At 39.8% G+C, this 16,071-nt stretch overlaps 1 protein-coding gene across 1 annotated transcript in view; it reads left to right on the forward strand.

The window, feature by feature from the left end:
• The first annotated feature begins 738 nt into the window (after positions 1–738).
• Positions 739–16,071, forward strand: part of GAP43 (growth associated protein 43) — a 100,161-nt gene continuing 84,828 nt past the window's right edge. Inside the window, exon 1 of the mRNA XM_039221268.1 lies at positions 739–828. Coding sequence (XP_039077199.1) covers positions 799–828 — 30 coding nt within the window. The 5' untranslated portion in view covers positions 739–798. The remainder of the gene's footprint in view (positions 829–16,071) is intronic.

Raw genomic sequence — 16,071 nt, forward strand, 5'->3', positions numbered from 1 at the left:
GTTTTAGATTACATGAATACTGAGAAGAGTATACATACAGTATGATATTTACATATTTCTTTCTTTTTTTTGAGAGAGAGAACCTAACCCTCACAATTATTAAATGTACATAAAATCTAAATAGCAAATATAACATATTGGTACAGGTCTGACTACTCATTTGGAATAGCTGTTCTTTGCTTTTATGATATTGGAAAAGAGAAGAGTTAGTAAAGAAATACAAGCGTTCCTCAAGCCCCCCTTCCCTAAAACACATTCCATCCAATCTCCTGAACCGGCTGGAATATCCGTCTCTACCCCCACCCCACCATCCTCTCAATGCAGTGGGAAAGTCGGTGGGTAATTGGGTCCAGATTGGAGATGTTTAAATATTCATGAGGCTGGCAGGGGACTGGGAGGGGGTGACTGTCTGGAAGGGGGGTGGGGGCTGGGGAAGTGATTAGTCATTGAAAGCTAGTGAACAATTCTGAGAAAGAGAAAGGGAAGAAAAAGACAGATAGACGGGGGAAAGGGGAGAAAAGGGGAAGAGAGGGCCGAGGAGAGAGCCGGAGAGGGAGAGGGAGAGAGCCAGCGAGCATGTGCGCTGAGCAGTAGCTGTGGACCTTACAGTTGCTGCTAACTGCCCTGGTGTGTGTGAGGGAGAGAGAGAGAGAGAGGGAGGGAGGGAGGGAGAGGGAGAGCGCGCTAGCGCGAGAGAGCGAGTGAGCAAGCGAGCAGAAAAGAGGTGGAGAGGGGGGGAATAAGAAAGAGAGAGGAGGAAGGAGAGAAGGCAGGAAGAAGGCAAGGGACGATACAACCATGCTGTGCTGTATGAGAAGAACCAAACAGGTAGAGCTAAAGATTTTTACTTCTTGCTGTTGTGAAATTACCAGACTGCAATATTTCCCTGTAAAGGCAGGAAAAAAAATATTTTAACTGCTTCTGCTCTGGCCATGGTGCCAGAGTTTCCTTAGCATATGGTAACTGATGGTTGCATCCCAGCTTTTATTCCATTCTGTCTTTCATGCTCTGGTCTGGGAACGCTGCTACTAATTAGGATGAGGTTAGAAAAAAGATGCCTGTTTGGCTAGAAATAAGATTTTCCGGGCTCTTAGTGAATGTTCAGCGTTTTAGGTCTTTGGTTTTGCGGGTGTGGATATAGAGAGGGGTGTGGGGAGAAGATGTGGACTCTACCTACAAGATGCGGAGGCAATTCTTTAAATTATTTGCAAAAAGCAGGGTTGAAGGAATAATATCCAGTAATAAGTGTTGCTTGTTCTGTCGTACAATTTTCTCACATGTGCTGCGGAAGAAGCCTTATTTCGTCCATGCATGAGCTTCAATTGGGCGCAGGTATTAATGGAAAAACATGGGAGGGATTTATTTATTTATTTTTCAATGAATGAATGAAACTGTGATTTGAAAGATTTTTTTTTTTTTAAAAGAGAATCTAGAGACAACTGGGGCTGTGGGAGAAATTGGCGGTGTGGAAGGGGAAAATCCCCTTCCCAAGATCGGTAGCCGATTGTGCACCAGCTGGTCGGAGGAGAGGGTGGACCACGCCCCTAGGAGCTTTGGGCTCCGATGGGATGGGAAAGACGAGCCGAGTATTACCTGTTGGAAATCAGGTCTTTTCCCTTCTCCCTTTCGTTGCATCTTTCCTGGAATCGTCAGTGACACGAGACGGGCTAACATTTTGGATAATAAGCATGGTGACTCGTTTTCATCAGGAAGAGGGACACATAGGGGATTTGCGAGAATCCAAGTCCCCTCCTTTTCTCCCCCACTACCCAGGTTTCTCTTCAATTGCAAATTGCTCACTTATTTCTTGAAAGACATTTTAGAAACTTGATTGGGCTGAGGGTGGGGAGGAATGACGAGTTCTGTATTCTGCAGCAACCGGCAGTGTCCTGGCATTCTTCAAACGAAGCTTTCAAACATTTATTGGAACGTGTTTGAGAGATTTTGGCGAAGGTGAAAGAGAAAAAAATGGGTGTGAGATGTGGGGGAGTGTGTGTGTGTGTGTGTGTGAGTGTGCGTGTGCGTGTGTGTGCGCGCGCGCGTGTGTGTGCATACTCGTGGGAAGGGAGGCCGTCTTGGTCAAAAAAGCCCTTTGCAGGTTGATTGCCTTAGGGGTGGGGTGCAAGAGATAGGATTTAGGCATTATTCCTGTACAGGTATTGGATATTGGGCAATTTGTAATACACTCGCTGAATCCGAAGGGGGTGGAGGGGTGTGGAGAGGAAACAGCCTGCCAGCTTTGCACATTTAGCCATCGCCCTATGAGGATGGAGAAGGAGGAGGGAGGGGAAGGGAAACAGAATATCAGATCAGTGGGTGCAGAGGGTGGAGAGGAATGGGGAAAATAAATAAGTTTAAATAAATAAATAAATAAATAAATAAATGTAGCAGGCACCCCAGGGATTTTGTGTGTGGTTTGTATGTATAGGGGTGTTTGAAGAAGAGCATGAGAGTCTTACAGGCAACCCTTTCCTAAAATGTTCTCTGGTTCTAGAGACTGATGCTTCCATTGGCTCATTTCTCAAACCAGGACATTTCCTTTCTTGTCTTCCTTCATTCTAATACATAAATGCAATAGATACAGGTGGCTGGGTTAAGCACACTATCAAGGAAACGTTCTGAGGTTACCCCACTGGTGAGCTGAGGAAATAAAATTTAGGAAGGCGGAGCCCTAAGGAAGCCAATGCTATTCATTAAAAAAGCTTTAATTTTGGATAGAAAAATATGCTGGTTTACAACTTTTTGCCACCGTATGTATCACATACAAGTATATACACATCCCCTTTGACAAAGGAAACCAAGCATAATTTTAGAAAGGGAATTAAGCTGAAAGAATTCCCTTCCCAAAAAGGGGACAGCTGCTTTTACTTGGGTTCTATCTCACTAACAGCCCCAAGTATTCACAGGGATGTGCAGTGATAAAGCTGAAATTGTGTTCAGGGAGTTTTAGAAATTCACATGTAAATGCGTGTCGCATCCGCATTCTCCATGTACAACAGTCACGCATGTACTCTGTATAGATTCCACATGCCCGCGTGTGTTTTAGCATAATTCATATTCAAGAGAGAAAATGAAAGGTATGGATATTGTTGTATTAACCCATGCATTTCATATGTGTGTACTTCTGTGTGAAATGGTCATGTGCCCTATTGAGTACTGTTGTGTATCATTCACGTAAGTCAGTATTTAGGGTACCATTAAATCAGACAGAAGGAAATGGTGTATTCAGGGCGTGGGCTCCATACTACATTGACTGGCATTTATATAGCGTGAGTACTTAAGTCTCACACAGGTTTCCTGCTTGTGGGTGAAATGATCCTGTATCATTCAAGGCAGAACCCGATTGTGTTTATCTTCTGCCATCTATTCATCATGCTTGTCCTTAACAGGGAATAAAACAAGGGCAAAAACCTGCAAAGGTCTAAACTCTGCCACACCCATGAAATCCAGCAGAAACGTGGGAGGGGGCTGGAGGGATTGCACTTCCTTCCTCTTCCACTTGAGCTGCATAAAGAAGCAATCTTGGATTTCTGAGTTGTAATACGTGGCCAGTGGGTGAGAGGAAAGCGTAAATGATCTTTATTAGCCATTAATTACCCCTCTGGAATATTAGAGCAGGAAGAAGAGAATGGGAATGGGGTGGCAAAGGGAAGAGGGTAAAGGAGGGGGCAGAGGAAGAATAAAATAAAAGAATCCCGGAGATTGTATTGGTTTGTGATTTTCAAATATCTTGGGGCTAACTTTAAATAGCTTAATTACCATGCGTATTGCAGATGATGAAAAACTTGCAAGATGGGATCTGAGTCCACAAAGCCAGAGAACTGAGGTGTTTCCTTTGTTTAAAAATAAGGATTTTAAATTGTAATCTAAGTGTAAAGAATACCGGTGCAAGCAAGCCTCCCCTCCGTCCCCCACCCCTCAACCCCACCAACATCTGCTTTTTTCCTCGTAAAACAATTCTTATCTGAGAGGGTGTGAGCTGTGGTTTGGAATTCCAGCCTCACTGCGCCTTTCCCTTGCAGTGCTGGAAAGGTGTGGAAGGATACCGCCTTGCCTTGCCGCTTGGTGCAGACGCTTCCTCCTAGTGATAAATTGGATTCCTCCTAAATCTCACTGAGCCACACCCAGTGTCAACCAGGGACTAAGTGAATTAATTAAATGGAGGCATTCTACTTAATATAATTGAAACTTTTTTTTAATGGTGATTTCTATTACACATTTCCAAATTTAAACAAGAAGAAATCATTTAAGGGCATTTTTTTTTCCTGCCAAATTATCTGGACTTGCAGGGAACCTTAGAAAATTCATGGTAAATCTAGAAATGAGTTCATATCTCATTCCTTCTAGCCCATGATTAGGGTGCATTCACAAGGAGTCCTGCATTCTTACGCTGTCAGCCTGTAACTCAGGTCCCCCCCTCCACACCCATGCTGAGGCAATTGGGATAAGAAAATGTAGGGTTAATTTTCTCTTGCTGAGTTGGCAAAACTACGGAAACCTCTTCTCATGTTTTATTTGAAAGGGCAGAGCTCCTGTTCATTTAGAGGGAGAGTGGTTTAGGGTCTCCTTTGCCTCCGTCATGGTGAAATTGTCAGTGTTGTGCCTGGGGCTGATTAATCCACATCCTTCTGTTTTACCTGGCCTCATAAAGAAGAGGGGGTTTCTTTCAGTCAACAGTCGAGCATATATATTAGCCAAATGTTCCCCTTGTTCTCATTTATAGAGCAAGACATGTCTAAAATCTTCCTCTAATATTAAAGGAACATTTCAGATGAAGTACATAGCAGGTCATCTCAAGGGAAGATACAGCATTTAATTATTCACTTCCCTATTAGGTATCATAGAAGCATTCAGGCAACCAAGCGTGTCTATTATTGATCAAAAAAAGTGATTATGGGCAATTCTCCCTTTTGAAGTGTGGTCAGGTTGTCTCTGCACCATTGTATTGAAGTCTGCTTAACATTCTTTGAGGTGTTGGGAAGAGCACTGTGCTGAGAGTCCTCAGTGTATGCCACTTACTGATTCTGTGATCTTGAATGAATCACATAATATTGGGCTTCAGTTTCCTCCTATGAGATGGAGTCTAAAAACCAAATATAAAACCAAACTAACAAAACCCTCAACTTCCTGACCCTAAGGAGTATCTGTAGGGATTAAACCAAACTCACATGAAGACAAAATCGATACAAAAGTGAGAAAATTTTCTCTCCAAGTTTTGCGATGTTGAGTCTTGGTTTGGAATTCCCAGTTTGTCAGGATTGCTGTGTGCCTGTTTTTAACAAACAGTTCCTTTTGGTCATGGATGATTCCTCTTCTTCATCACTCTTCATTTCTTATTCCATTTACTTTAATAAAGCTTCTGTTCTCATATTCTGAAAAAGACATCACAAACAGTGACTCTTTGGTTTCCATCTTACTTGATATCTCTTTGGTATTTTGGATTGTGGTCCCTTCCTCTTCCTGAAATTCCTCACTTTTCTCCCATGGTAGCTACCCTGGCTCTCCTCCTTCCTAGATAAGTTTTTTCTCAGTCTTCCTTGCTGGCTTTTTCACTCTCTTCCCCCCAAATATCAATTATCTTCTGGTTAATGATCTTGATCCAATAGTTGGCATCCATCGACACACTAATCGACACATCCATCAATCACATTAGATGATGTCATCCATGTTGGGAGTTTTAACCACTGGGTGATTTTCAAATCTGTAGACTATAGATACCTTTCCTTAGCACCTAATCCATGCATATCACTAGGTCTAGGTATTTCCAAGACATCCGCAAAAATGTACAAAACCAGACAGAGTATCTTCTGTGTGGTACCACTTAGTCTTCCTCCAGATTCCTACTTTTATGCCACAACACCTTCTATCCAGCTTCTGAGCTCTGGGAACCTAGGAGAAGTCTTGAAGGCAGTCCCATCCTTCAATCCTCACATCCAGATACTACATTTTTTGATTCTAGGTAAAAAGCTTTTGAATTCATCCTCTGCTTTTCAACTTCACCACAGATAACCTGGTTCTGACTTTCATTACCTCTCATCTGGACCAAGGCAATAACTTCTTGCACAGACTTCCTATCTCCATTTTGCTCTCTTCCGATTCTTCTTGCATAGAACACCACATTATACTTCACCTTATGTAAATCTAGTCATATGATTTTCCTTGTTGAAATACACCAGTGGTCTCCTGTTAACTGTAAACTAAAATGCAAAGTCCTCAGCATGGATGACATGATCTAGCCTTGTCTTCCTTTCCAATGCCATCCTCAAATACCCGCTCTTCCTACCACGTGGCACCACATCAATATTTCAGGCCTTGGTACCTTTACACATGCTGTATTCTCTGCCAACATGACACTTCTCTCTCTGCCTGGAAAATTCCCATTTCCTCTGTCAGAGTTAGCTCTTTGAAGCCATTCTTGACCTTAAGTTCCACTTTCTTTGTGCCTATGCTGTATTTTGTAACATCACTATTGTATCACCTGTTGTACTGCATAGCATTTGTTTTATTTTTTTTTTTCACAAACTGGCATCTCTGCTGGGAGCTACTTGGGTGGAATCTTAATTCTTTCTCTACTTCCAGGCCTACCACAATGTTTGACACATACAGTAACTGGTTTTATCAGTGCATAATATGTTTCCTAAATAAATATAAAATCAGGCTTACAAACTCCATAAATGTGGCATACCTAAATGGATAGAAACCCTAGTAGATTTTTATTTAGTCTATTGGCATCAAATTTTAAGGTGAAGCTAATCATCAGTGATTCTTATTATTGGCCTATAAATATTACAACCACCAGTTTTCAATGAAAGGAGGCACAAAATGAGCCCATTTATATCGGAATTCTGCAAACTACTGTAACTGGTACTATCTGAAAACCTCCCTTCAGTGTCCTCTTCTGCCACCAGCCCAGAAACCTAGTCCCCCCTCTTGAGGTCAGCATAGTGCCAGGTTCGATACATGGCTACCAGTCTTGGATCTTCAAGTGTCCTTCCTTTAGGACCCCACAGTGCTTACACATGTTGACTCAATCTCTTGGCTACTTAACTGATATATTTCACTGATACACAAACTTCCAAAAATGCATGTAGTGTTGGCCTGTGCTCAGGGGCCTGTGTTCAAGAGTCAGTTTTGCCTCCTCTTGGGTTTCCTTCCTTCCCACCGAAGTATCCACAGAATACTATTCCACAAAGGGAAATCTTTCATGGAGGTAAAGGGAGGTTGAATGGTAAGTGGCCCCTCAAATGTCTGTTACATGAATGAGAATCAGATCAACTTTATCTTACCTTTGAATAGACTGAAGGGATTTGGATTCTGAAGTAGGCCTATTGTGGCTAATATAGGGCAAACTGCAACCACAGCTTTCCATGAACATGCTTTTTGCCCGACTCTATGTAGTATATTTTCTCTGACTGAATTGGCATGGCCTTGAGAAGAGCAGTATGAAAAAATGATTTATGGTGATGTTGGTCTTCAGCTGCTAAAGCTACGTAATATTTTCTAATCTCCACACCCTTATTCCATATCTTGCTCATTGCTCGCAATCTTTTTCAATCTCTTTCTTTGAGTTTTTCTTTTTTTCTTCCTCTTCACGTCCAGGTGGAGTTTTCTGATTAAGTGATATTGGCCCATGCTAGTGTTTGATGTGTGAGGCTATAAAGAGAGAACTTCAAGACAAAAAGTGTTCTTTCCAGCTTTCCAAATAGGTGTTTTAGACAAAAATATATTTTAAGCACATAGTGTGTCTAGCACATAGTATGTCTAGCACATAGTAGCTTCTCAATAAATAAGATTCATTGATAAAAGTAGGAAGGGACCATTAGGGGAGGTGTTTTGGAACAGAAGAACATTCCTGTGAACTTATTCGGAGTTGGCTTTGTGTAAATGCACACTCAATTCTATTGATACTCCTTACAAAGTGGCTGTGGTCAAAGCTACAATTCCCTTTCCTGTCTGCTTTGATCAGAGTGGCACATTTGCAGTGGGTTCGGGTTATAGTGTGGGCGTGTGACCCTCCAGATTTCCTGTCCTTAATTACTTACAGATCTTATTCTCTTAGATGTTCTTTGTTTAATGTCCTGTTTCATGTCTTTGTAGTGAAGTAAACCCTTCCCCTGGGTTCTAGACCTGGCTCTGCCAATTGCTTGTCGTGTGACGTTGGGTAAGTAACTCAATCATTCTGAGCCTCAGTTTATCCATCTATGTAATGGGCACATAAAAAGAACACTCCAAATCCTGCCTTGCCTGTTTCACTAGGTTGATGTGAGGCTCAAAATAAAGTGATAAAAATAAAAATGTTTTGCAAACAATGTGTTTTTCAAAAGGCATTTCCACTTGAGGAATTCCACATACTGAAATGCAAAGTGTTCATGTTCTATGCAAAGAAGTACCCTTGTTCTCTGTACAGAATATGTATATATATTTATCTTCCATTCCCATCCCTCCTCTCTTACTCTCCACAAAGTAAATTCTAACCATGCTAATGGATGGGAGCACAGTATATCTTTATCATTCCCTTCAAAAACTGCAGTGACAGAATTTAAATAAGCCAGTGTTCAAATTGCCATGCAATCCCAAGGATCAGTTCAAATGCAGTTAGAAACATCGCCTATTTTCCTTTTAATCTTTTTTCTGTTTTAGTCTTCCCTTCACATTTAGATTTCTTCTCTTCTCCATTTGCTAAGCTGGCTCCTTCTCCCTCATCCCCAACCCTGCCCCCACGTCACTTCTGCACTGGGTTCTCAGCACTAGGATGAGGCATGCTGTGCTCACATCCATCACATGAGGGCCCAGTCAGACAGAAGAATAGGCCTGTGAGGCTGGTTGGGAGACTGAAAATAGAGATGAAGTGATTGGGGGAAGCACAGTTCAAAGATTATCACCTGAGCCCCTATTTCATACAACTTCAAGGTTCCTCATTGCATCAAGAATTAACTGTGACCAGAAGAAGTGATTGGCCACCCTGAGCCTTTTCCAAACCAACTCTAATGTCATATATAATCTCCTAAACCCTCCGGATCTCTACAAAGGACATTTGTTTTTCTGTGTCCCTGATTGATTGACATAAGTTAACCAACTTAATAAAACAAATTTATCAAATTCTCATATACGCAATGGAATTTTATAACCCAAATAATTTGATTTCTTAATATTGGATAATTTTCTACAATATTTTAAAGCATAGTAATTGGATTAAGTTTGTCCAGGACTAGAAGTCTAATATAGAAAAAATATCATGTGTATTTTGGAAAATCTTTTGTATGTTGGTCTTATATAGAATTTAATAGAAAGGCATATTAACTACTAATTTTGAAATAAGCTGGTGCTCAGAGGGAAACAATTATTTCCTTGATGATGTTTATAGTTTATTAATGGTCAATTTCACCCCTTAATCCTTCACTCTAGCCACTTGTCTCTCTCTCATCTCTGTCTCTCAGTCTCTGTCTTTGTGTTTACACACACACACACACACACATACACACTTTTGTTATTTATGTGTACTTTGATGGGGGCACAAGTAACAGAAATCAACTTTAAGTGTCTATGAAAGGGATCTATTGAAGGGAAACTAGCTATCACACAAAATTAAGAAGTTGAATAGCCATGCTTATGGAAACCAGAGTAGATCTGGAAATCTCAAGAGCAGGAATTCATAGACTTTACTTCTGGAGCCCTGTATTTAAAAGACTCAGTTGCTAATAACCTTAACTTCTCTAGCTCACAATTCAAAATTCTAAATGAGAGATAAAGATATATGTAAATGCGTGTATACACACACACACACACACACACACACATATATACACATTTATACTCAGAACAAAGAAAGACTGAGAATGAATGAATATGATTGGTCCTTCTTGGATCAGTTACCAATAAACCAATTATCTCTGAAGGATAGGCCAAGTCGTGTAGTTTAGACACAATTTCTGAAAGTCCACACCCGTGAATCTAGTAAGAGGGTAAATCAGCTGAGAAAAATACACACACACATATTTGTGTTTATGTATGTGTGTGTGTATAGACACATAATATTTATGATTTATATACAATATATAAAATAGGGTAGCTATCTAGATCAGGAGAGATGTATTTCAAATGTGATGGATCACTAATTTTCCCCATTAGTTGCTTTCATGTTGTCCAGTACTGCATATTCCTATTTTTGGTAGGGTTGTCATCACTAACAATTCAAAAAGGAAGCAAGAGCCACACAGATAACTGATCTCATAAACTTTTATACATAAAAAATAAAGGTTAGAGCAAATCTCCACACCTGGAGTTGATAAGCACTGGGTTTCCAAGGTCTTCCAGGAGCTGAACTCGGGCAGGTACTACTTGTCTAAGAGGAATACTAGCTACCATATATTCTTGCTAATTTGACATGGGCTGGCTTTGCTGTAATTTTACTTTTTTAGTTTTTGGGATCTATTTCTATGAAAGGATTGGGAAATAATGGGTGTAAAACATCTCCCTTGGATTTGTATCAGGGAAGTGCTACCCCTTGATATTAGTCATCGCATTTTGAATGTCCTTGAATCAATTCCAGCAATGATCATCATATTTATCTATTTTTAGCAAATTGGCACTTTCTAAAATATTGAGCTGTTGTCTCCATATGCACCAGCTTGCTCTAAATGTAGAATTTTGGTAATTAGCCTTACATCCATTATTTATAAACCCAGTTCCAATAACTATTCAGAAAATGTTATTTTTAAATGAAAATTTGAAAGACCCTAATATCTTCCCATTAATGACTATATAAAAGAACTAGATGAGGCAAATGAAATAAATAAATAAAATGATCTCCAAAGGCTAAGCAAAAATTGACTGCTTCAGAATCTAAATCTAAAGGGCTTGAGAATCTCTTAGCACAACTAGCCTAGGAACTGGCCTAGAGTGGGAGTTAGCTATTAGAGTGCAAACCCTCCTCCTCACTGTTACTTTTCTTTGGTTCAGAAATCAATTTACCTGCTTAGAGTATAAGCTGAGAGGTAAAAATCCCCTCCTAATCACCAAATTGGATCCATAACATCTATTGCAAAGATGCATTCCACAATTCCATTCAATCTCCAGTACAGGCAATTGTCTCCACTATTTCTTTACCTCCCCATCGCACCAATCAAAACAGGATATCTTTAAAAAGAAAATTCTCAGTTTCTAAATGATTAACTTGCTGTTAAATATCCAGCTACATGTTGTATTGAGGGCAGCTCAATTTGGCTATTCAAACTCTCACATACAGGATTCTAGAGGGGGAAGGGAAATAGGTTTTCGGTATGATTTGGTGGACATTGCATTTGAAAGTTCTTTCTCTTCAAATCACGTTTAAAAAGGTATTATTTTATTTGAGAGATGTAAAGCAGTAGTGAAACTGTGTCAGTAGCCCATTGTAAACTTATCCCATTTCTAGACATTTGGAGAATTTTCCTTCCAAAGTTTTATCAGATTAATATTTCTAAGAACTTCAGAGATTTTCAGAAGGAAGGAGAGAATGATATTATCTCAGTTAAAAAATGTTGGGTTTTTGTTTAGTCAAATCTGACCTAGGGTTTTGATTTATTCAAACGTACTCCTTTTCTGAAGAATACCTTTCGCAATCTCTCAAGGACTTGTTTACTCTGATCACCTGGGAAAGCTTCTCTGGAGAAATCAGGTTGGTATTTAGTATTCACTGAATAAGTCTTTTATGCTAATATAAATTCAATTTTCCTCTAGGCTTTGATTGCTTTTGATTGAAAGATACAGGGTGGGGGTGCCAGGGTGGTTCAGTCGGTTGAGCATCAGACTCTTGATTTTGACTCAGGTGTTGATCCACGATTATGGGATTGTGGGATGGAGCCCCTTATTGGACTCTGCACTGACTGTGGAGGCTGCTGAAGATTCTCTCCCTCCCTTTACCCCCACCCCTCAGCTTGCTCTCTCTCTCTCTCTCTCTCTCATAGGAAGGAAGGAAGGAAGGAAGGAAGGAAGGAAGGAAGGAAGGAAGGAAGGAAGGAAGGAAGGAAGGAAGGAAGGAAGGAAGGGATACACAAGGTGATAGCCTTTGATAACTCAGCCAGATTTGTGTTGAATAATGAGAGTTGTATAGAAAACATGAAGACCTAGTTTCTTGCATATGCTTTCTTCCATCTTGAACTCCACACCTTACACCTCTGGGGTGAAACCAGTATAGAGGAGGAAATGAAGATGACTATAATTGAAAAGGGAGGAGGAGTTGTAAAATAGAATTACTCAGTTTGGAATTGGGCCATAACCTTCTAGCAAAAACTGTCACGGGAACTTCAATGACCACAAATGGCTTTGACTTCGCTTTTGAATGTCAGCTGGAAGATGTGGTAAGCCCAGAATAAGCCCAAGAACATGTGTATTCAAGAAAGAATCTAAGAAGTTTGGGCACTAGTATACTTTAAGTATACTCAAGCATACTCAGGACTAAATTCAGGTTTATCTTCACTTAAGTGGGAAAAAGCTATCAATTCTTGGCTTAAAAAAGAAATGCAATTTTGTCATCACAGGTATCGTCCCATTTTATGCAAGACTATATCTTTCAATACTTAAGGATTTTTCTGCAGGCCTCTACAATTCTGCATTAGCATCCTGGTGACATTGGAAACTGGCCCATGTACAAACCAAAGTTTATTTTATTAAATATATTTTATCAATATTGTTACTTTTATTGGATTTGGGTATACTGTAAAAATCCATCTATAAAGATCCAAACTATAAGAACCATAGGTAAACCAATAGAAAATTTAATTTTCCCATAATCCAAGATTTCCAGGTACTAAAAATATTTTTTTCTTTTCTTTTTTGTTGGTATCTCAGAAAGTCCCATGTTAAACTAATTATCTTCTCCCTAGATTTGAACTCTGACTCCTTTACTCTCAATATCTTTTTTTTAAATTAAAAAACAATTTTTTTAATGTTTTTTTATTTATTTCTAGGAGAGAGAGAGAGAGAGAGCGTGAGCAGGGGAGGGTCAGAGAGAGAGGGAGTGACAGACTCTGAAACAGGCTCCAGGCTCTGAGCTGGCAGTCAGCACAGAGCTCGACGCGGGGCTCGAACCCACGAACCGCGAGATCATGACCTAAGCGAAAGTCGGACGCTTAACCGACTAAGCCACCCAGGCGCCCCCGATAATATCTTTTAGTAATACTAGCCCATTCCCAATTTCCTAGCTTATAACATGGGAATATTCTTCCTTCCCTCACAAAAGCCATAATATCAGTTACCAATTTCTATTTGCAATATCCTTCATATCTGTCCTTTCCTTCTTCTGCCAGCCTTTTTCAACCAGCAATCTAAAAGACAACCAAGCCCTAAGACCCATGATTGTACATAATGAATTAACCTCTTTCCTGTGCATTTAGACTGGTACAAGTTACATACCATCCTTATGAGAATGCGGAAAATCATCACTCAAATCATTTATTTGTGTTCTGTGGTTCAGATGAGAAGATCCAGGTGAGAAGCTGGATAGTCACCAAAATTCCTTGCATTTGGCATTGCCTTTGCACTCTGCCTCTTGGCTAATCTGACATTTCACTCCCCGCCCCCTTTTTTTTCCCTCAAAATGTCAATGCTATTTCTTTGTTTACAGGGTTAATTCCAATTTATTTATTTATGATTGCCTTTGGGGACTCCTCAGAATCTTATACTAATCTCCTATCCTTGCCTTGCCTTTAACAGGTTCTGCCATTGAGTAGGCTTGTGAATTTAAACAAATTTAATATCTCTGGGTTGTTATATCCTTTATAAAACAAGAGTATTAGACTAAGTGTGTCTACGGCCTTCCAGCCTATGAAATAACACGTTCTATAGCTAAGCTCCTCCTCCATTTTAGGATCCTATCCCAGCCAGACTTAACATGAATTTAAGTATTAGTTCCCCTATACTTTGTTCATTGTCATTCCCACTAATTGCAAAGTCCCCTTTTAGCCTAGCTCAGTCTCACCCAGTCTGAGTCCTGAACCAAGAGTTCTCTTACTTGTGAAGACTATTCTGACTACCACAGTTTTCTGTGCCTTCTTATCTGCTTAGATCTTCAGTAGCATATACTACCTGTCCCATTTCTTCAGCATTCATTAAATAGTCTTACTTAATTGACCATGTGTATTTATATGTACCTGATTTCTCCAAACTAGTTTAAAACACTTTGAAGGTAAGTTATCACATTCAGTGCCTGGCTCACGGAGCACAAATTGATTGATATCTGGATATCTATTCTGTAATATCTCTGCATTTAACTCTGAGGCAATATATAATACAAATAGAAGTCTCAGTAACCTCTCAGAATGACAAGTATAGCTATCTATGTGACCTCTCTGGGACCTTTGAAATCATGAAATATATCTTCTCTCTTAAATCTCTTTACTTTCTTGGCTTTCATAATACCTATTTTAGCTGATTTTTCTCTACTGCATTTCTGGTTACATATTCTCATCACCACTACTCCCCTTAACACCTCTTTCTCTACTAATTGAAAATTTGATATTACCCAAGCTTTTGCCCTTATTCTTGCATGTTCTTCCAGCAGTGTCTAATTCATGCCCACAACTCCTACATGGACTATTGGGTCTCAAATTCTCCAGGCTTTCTAGCCAAAACTGCCTCATGGGCCCTAGAGCTTTATATCTAACTGTCCACTGGAAATTGTCTTGTCTCATGGCCAACAGGATCCCCAATCTCCACATCTCTTAAAAATCAGTCATCATTTCTTGTTCCAATCTCTTCTTTCTCATCCAATCATTTAAATGGAAATAGAATCCTGATTCATTCCTCCCGTCTCTCTTTTATCACTAGATACTACTACTTTTTCCAGTTTCTATGAGTAAAAAGCAAAATATCCTTTCATTCCTCCTTTCCCTCACTCTCTACCTCAAAAATATATCTTGGCTCTTTCCTCTTCTCTCCATGTCCTCTGTCATCTCTAACCCACTCATCTCTCATGGAGACAAATGCAATAGCTTTCCTTTCTAATCTCTTTTCTTTTAACCTCAATCCCTTGCAATTGTTCTCCTCTCAGTAGTCAGAGTGGTCTCTTTTTTTATTATTTTTTAATGTTTTATTTATTTCTAGGAGAGAGAGAGACAGGGTGAGCAGGGGAGGGTCAGAGAAAGAGGGAGTCACAGACTCTGAAACAGGCTCCAGGCTCTGAGCTGGCAGTCAGCACAGAGTCTGACGCGGGGCTCGATCCCACGAACCGCGAGATCATGACCTAAGCCAAAGTCGGACGCTTAACCGACTAAGCCACCCAGGAGCCCCCAGAGTGGTCTTTTTTAAGGTGTCTATCAGATCACATGACTCTCCCACTTAAAAACTTTTGATAGCTTTCCATTCCACTTAGAATCAAAACCAAATTCATCATCACCAAGACTTATAAAATATACTCTTGGTTGCCAAGACTACTGACCTTTCAGTTTTTTAAAACCTTCCCATATGTGCATCTGTGTTTCTTAAATTCCACATATGAGTGAAACCATATAATATTTGTGTTTCTCTGGCTGACTTATTTTGCTTAGCATGATATATTCTAGTTCCATCCACATCGGTGCAAATGGCAAGATTTCATTCTTTTTGATTGTCGAGTAGTATTCCTTTGTGTGTGTGTGTGTGTGTGTGTGTATACCACATTTTCTTAATCCATTTCTTAATCCACGATATATACACAATATATATTATGTATATATATATATACAATATATATTATGTATATATATATATATATATATATATACCACATTTTCTTAATCCATTCATCAGTCAGTGCACATTTGATAAAAACAAAGATGGAGACAAACCATAAGAAACTCTAAATACAGAGAACAAACTGAGGGTTGCTGGAGGTAGGTGTTAGGGGGATGGGCTAAATGGGTGATGGGCATTAAGAAGGGCACTTGTTGGGATGAGTACTAGGTGTTACATGTAAGTGATGAATCACTGGATTCTACTCCTGAAAATAATACTGCACTGTATGTTAACTAACTTGAGTCCGGAAAGTCACTTTTTTTAAATATTTATTTTATTTTTGAGAGAGAGAGAGACAAGAGTGTGAGTGGTGATGGGGAA

This window comes from Hyaena hyaena, unplaced genomic scaffold (genome assembly GCF_003009895.1).
Source record: "Hyaena hyaena isolate Hyena2069 unplaced genomic scaffold, ASM300989v1 scaffold_977, whole genome shotgun sequence".
Taxonomy (NCBI): Eukaryota; Metazoa; Chordata; class Mammalia; order Carnivora; family Hyaenidae; genus Hyaena; species Hyaena hyaena.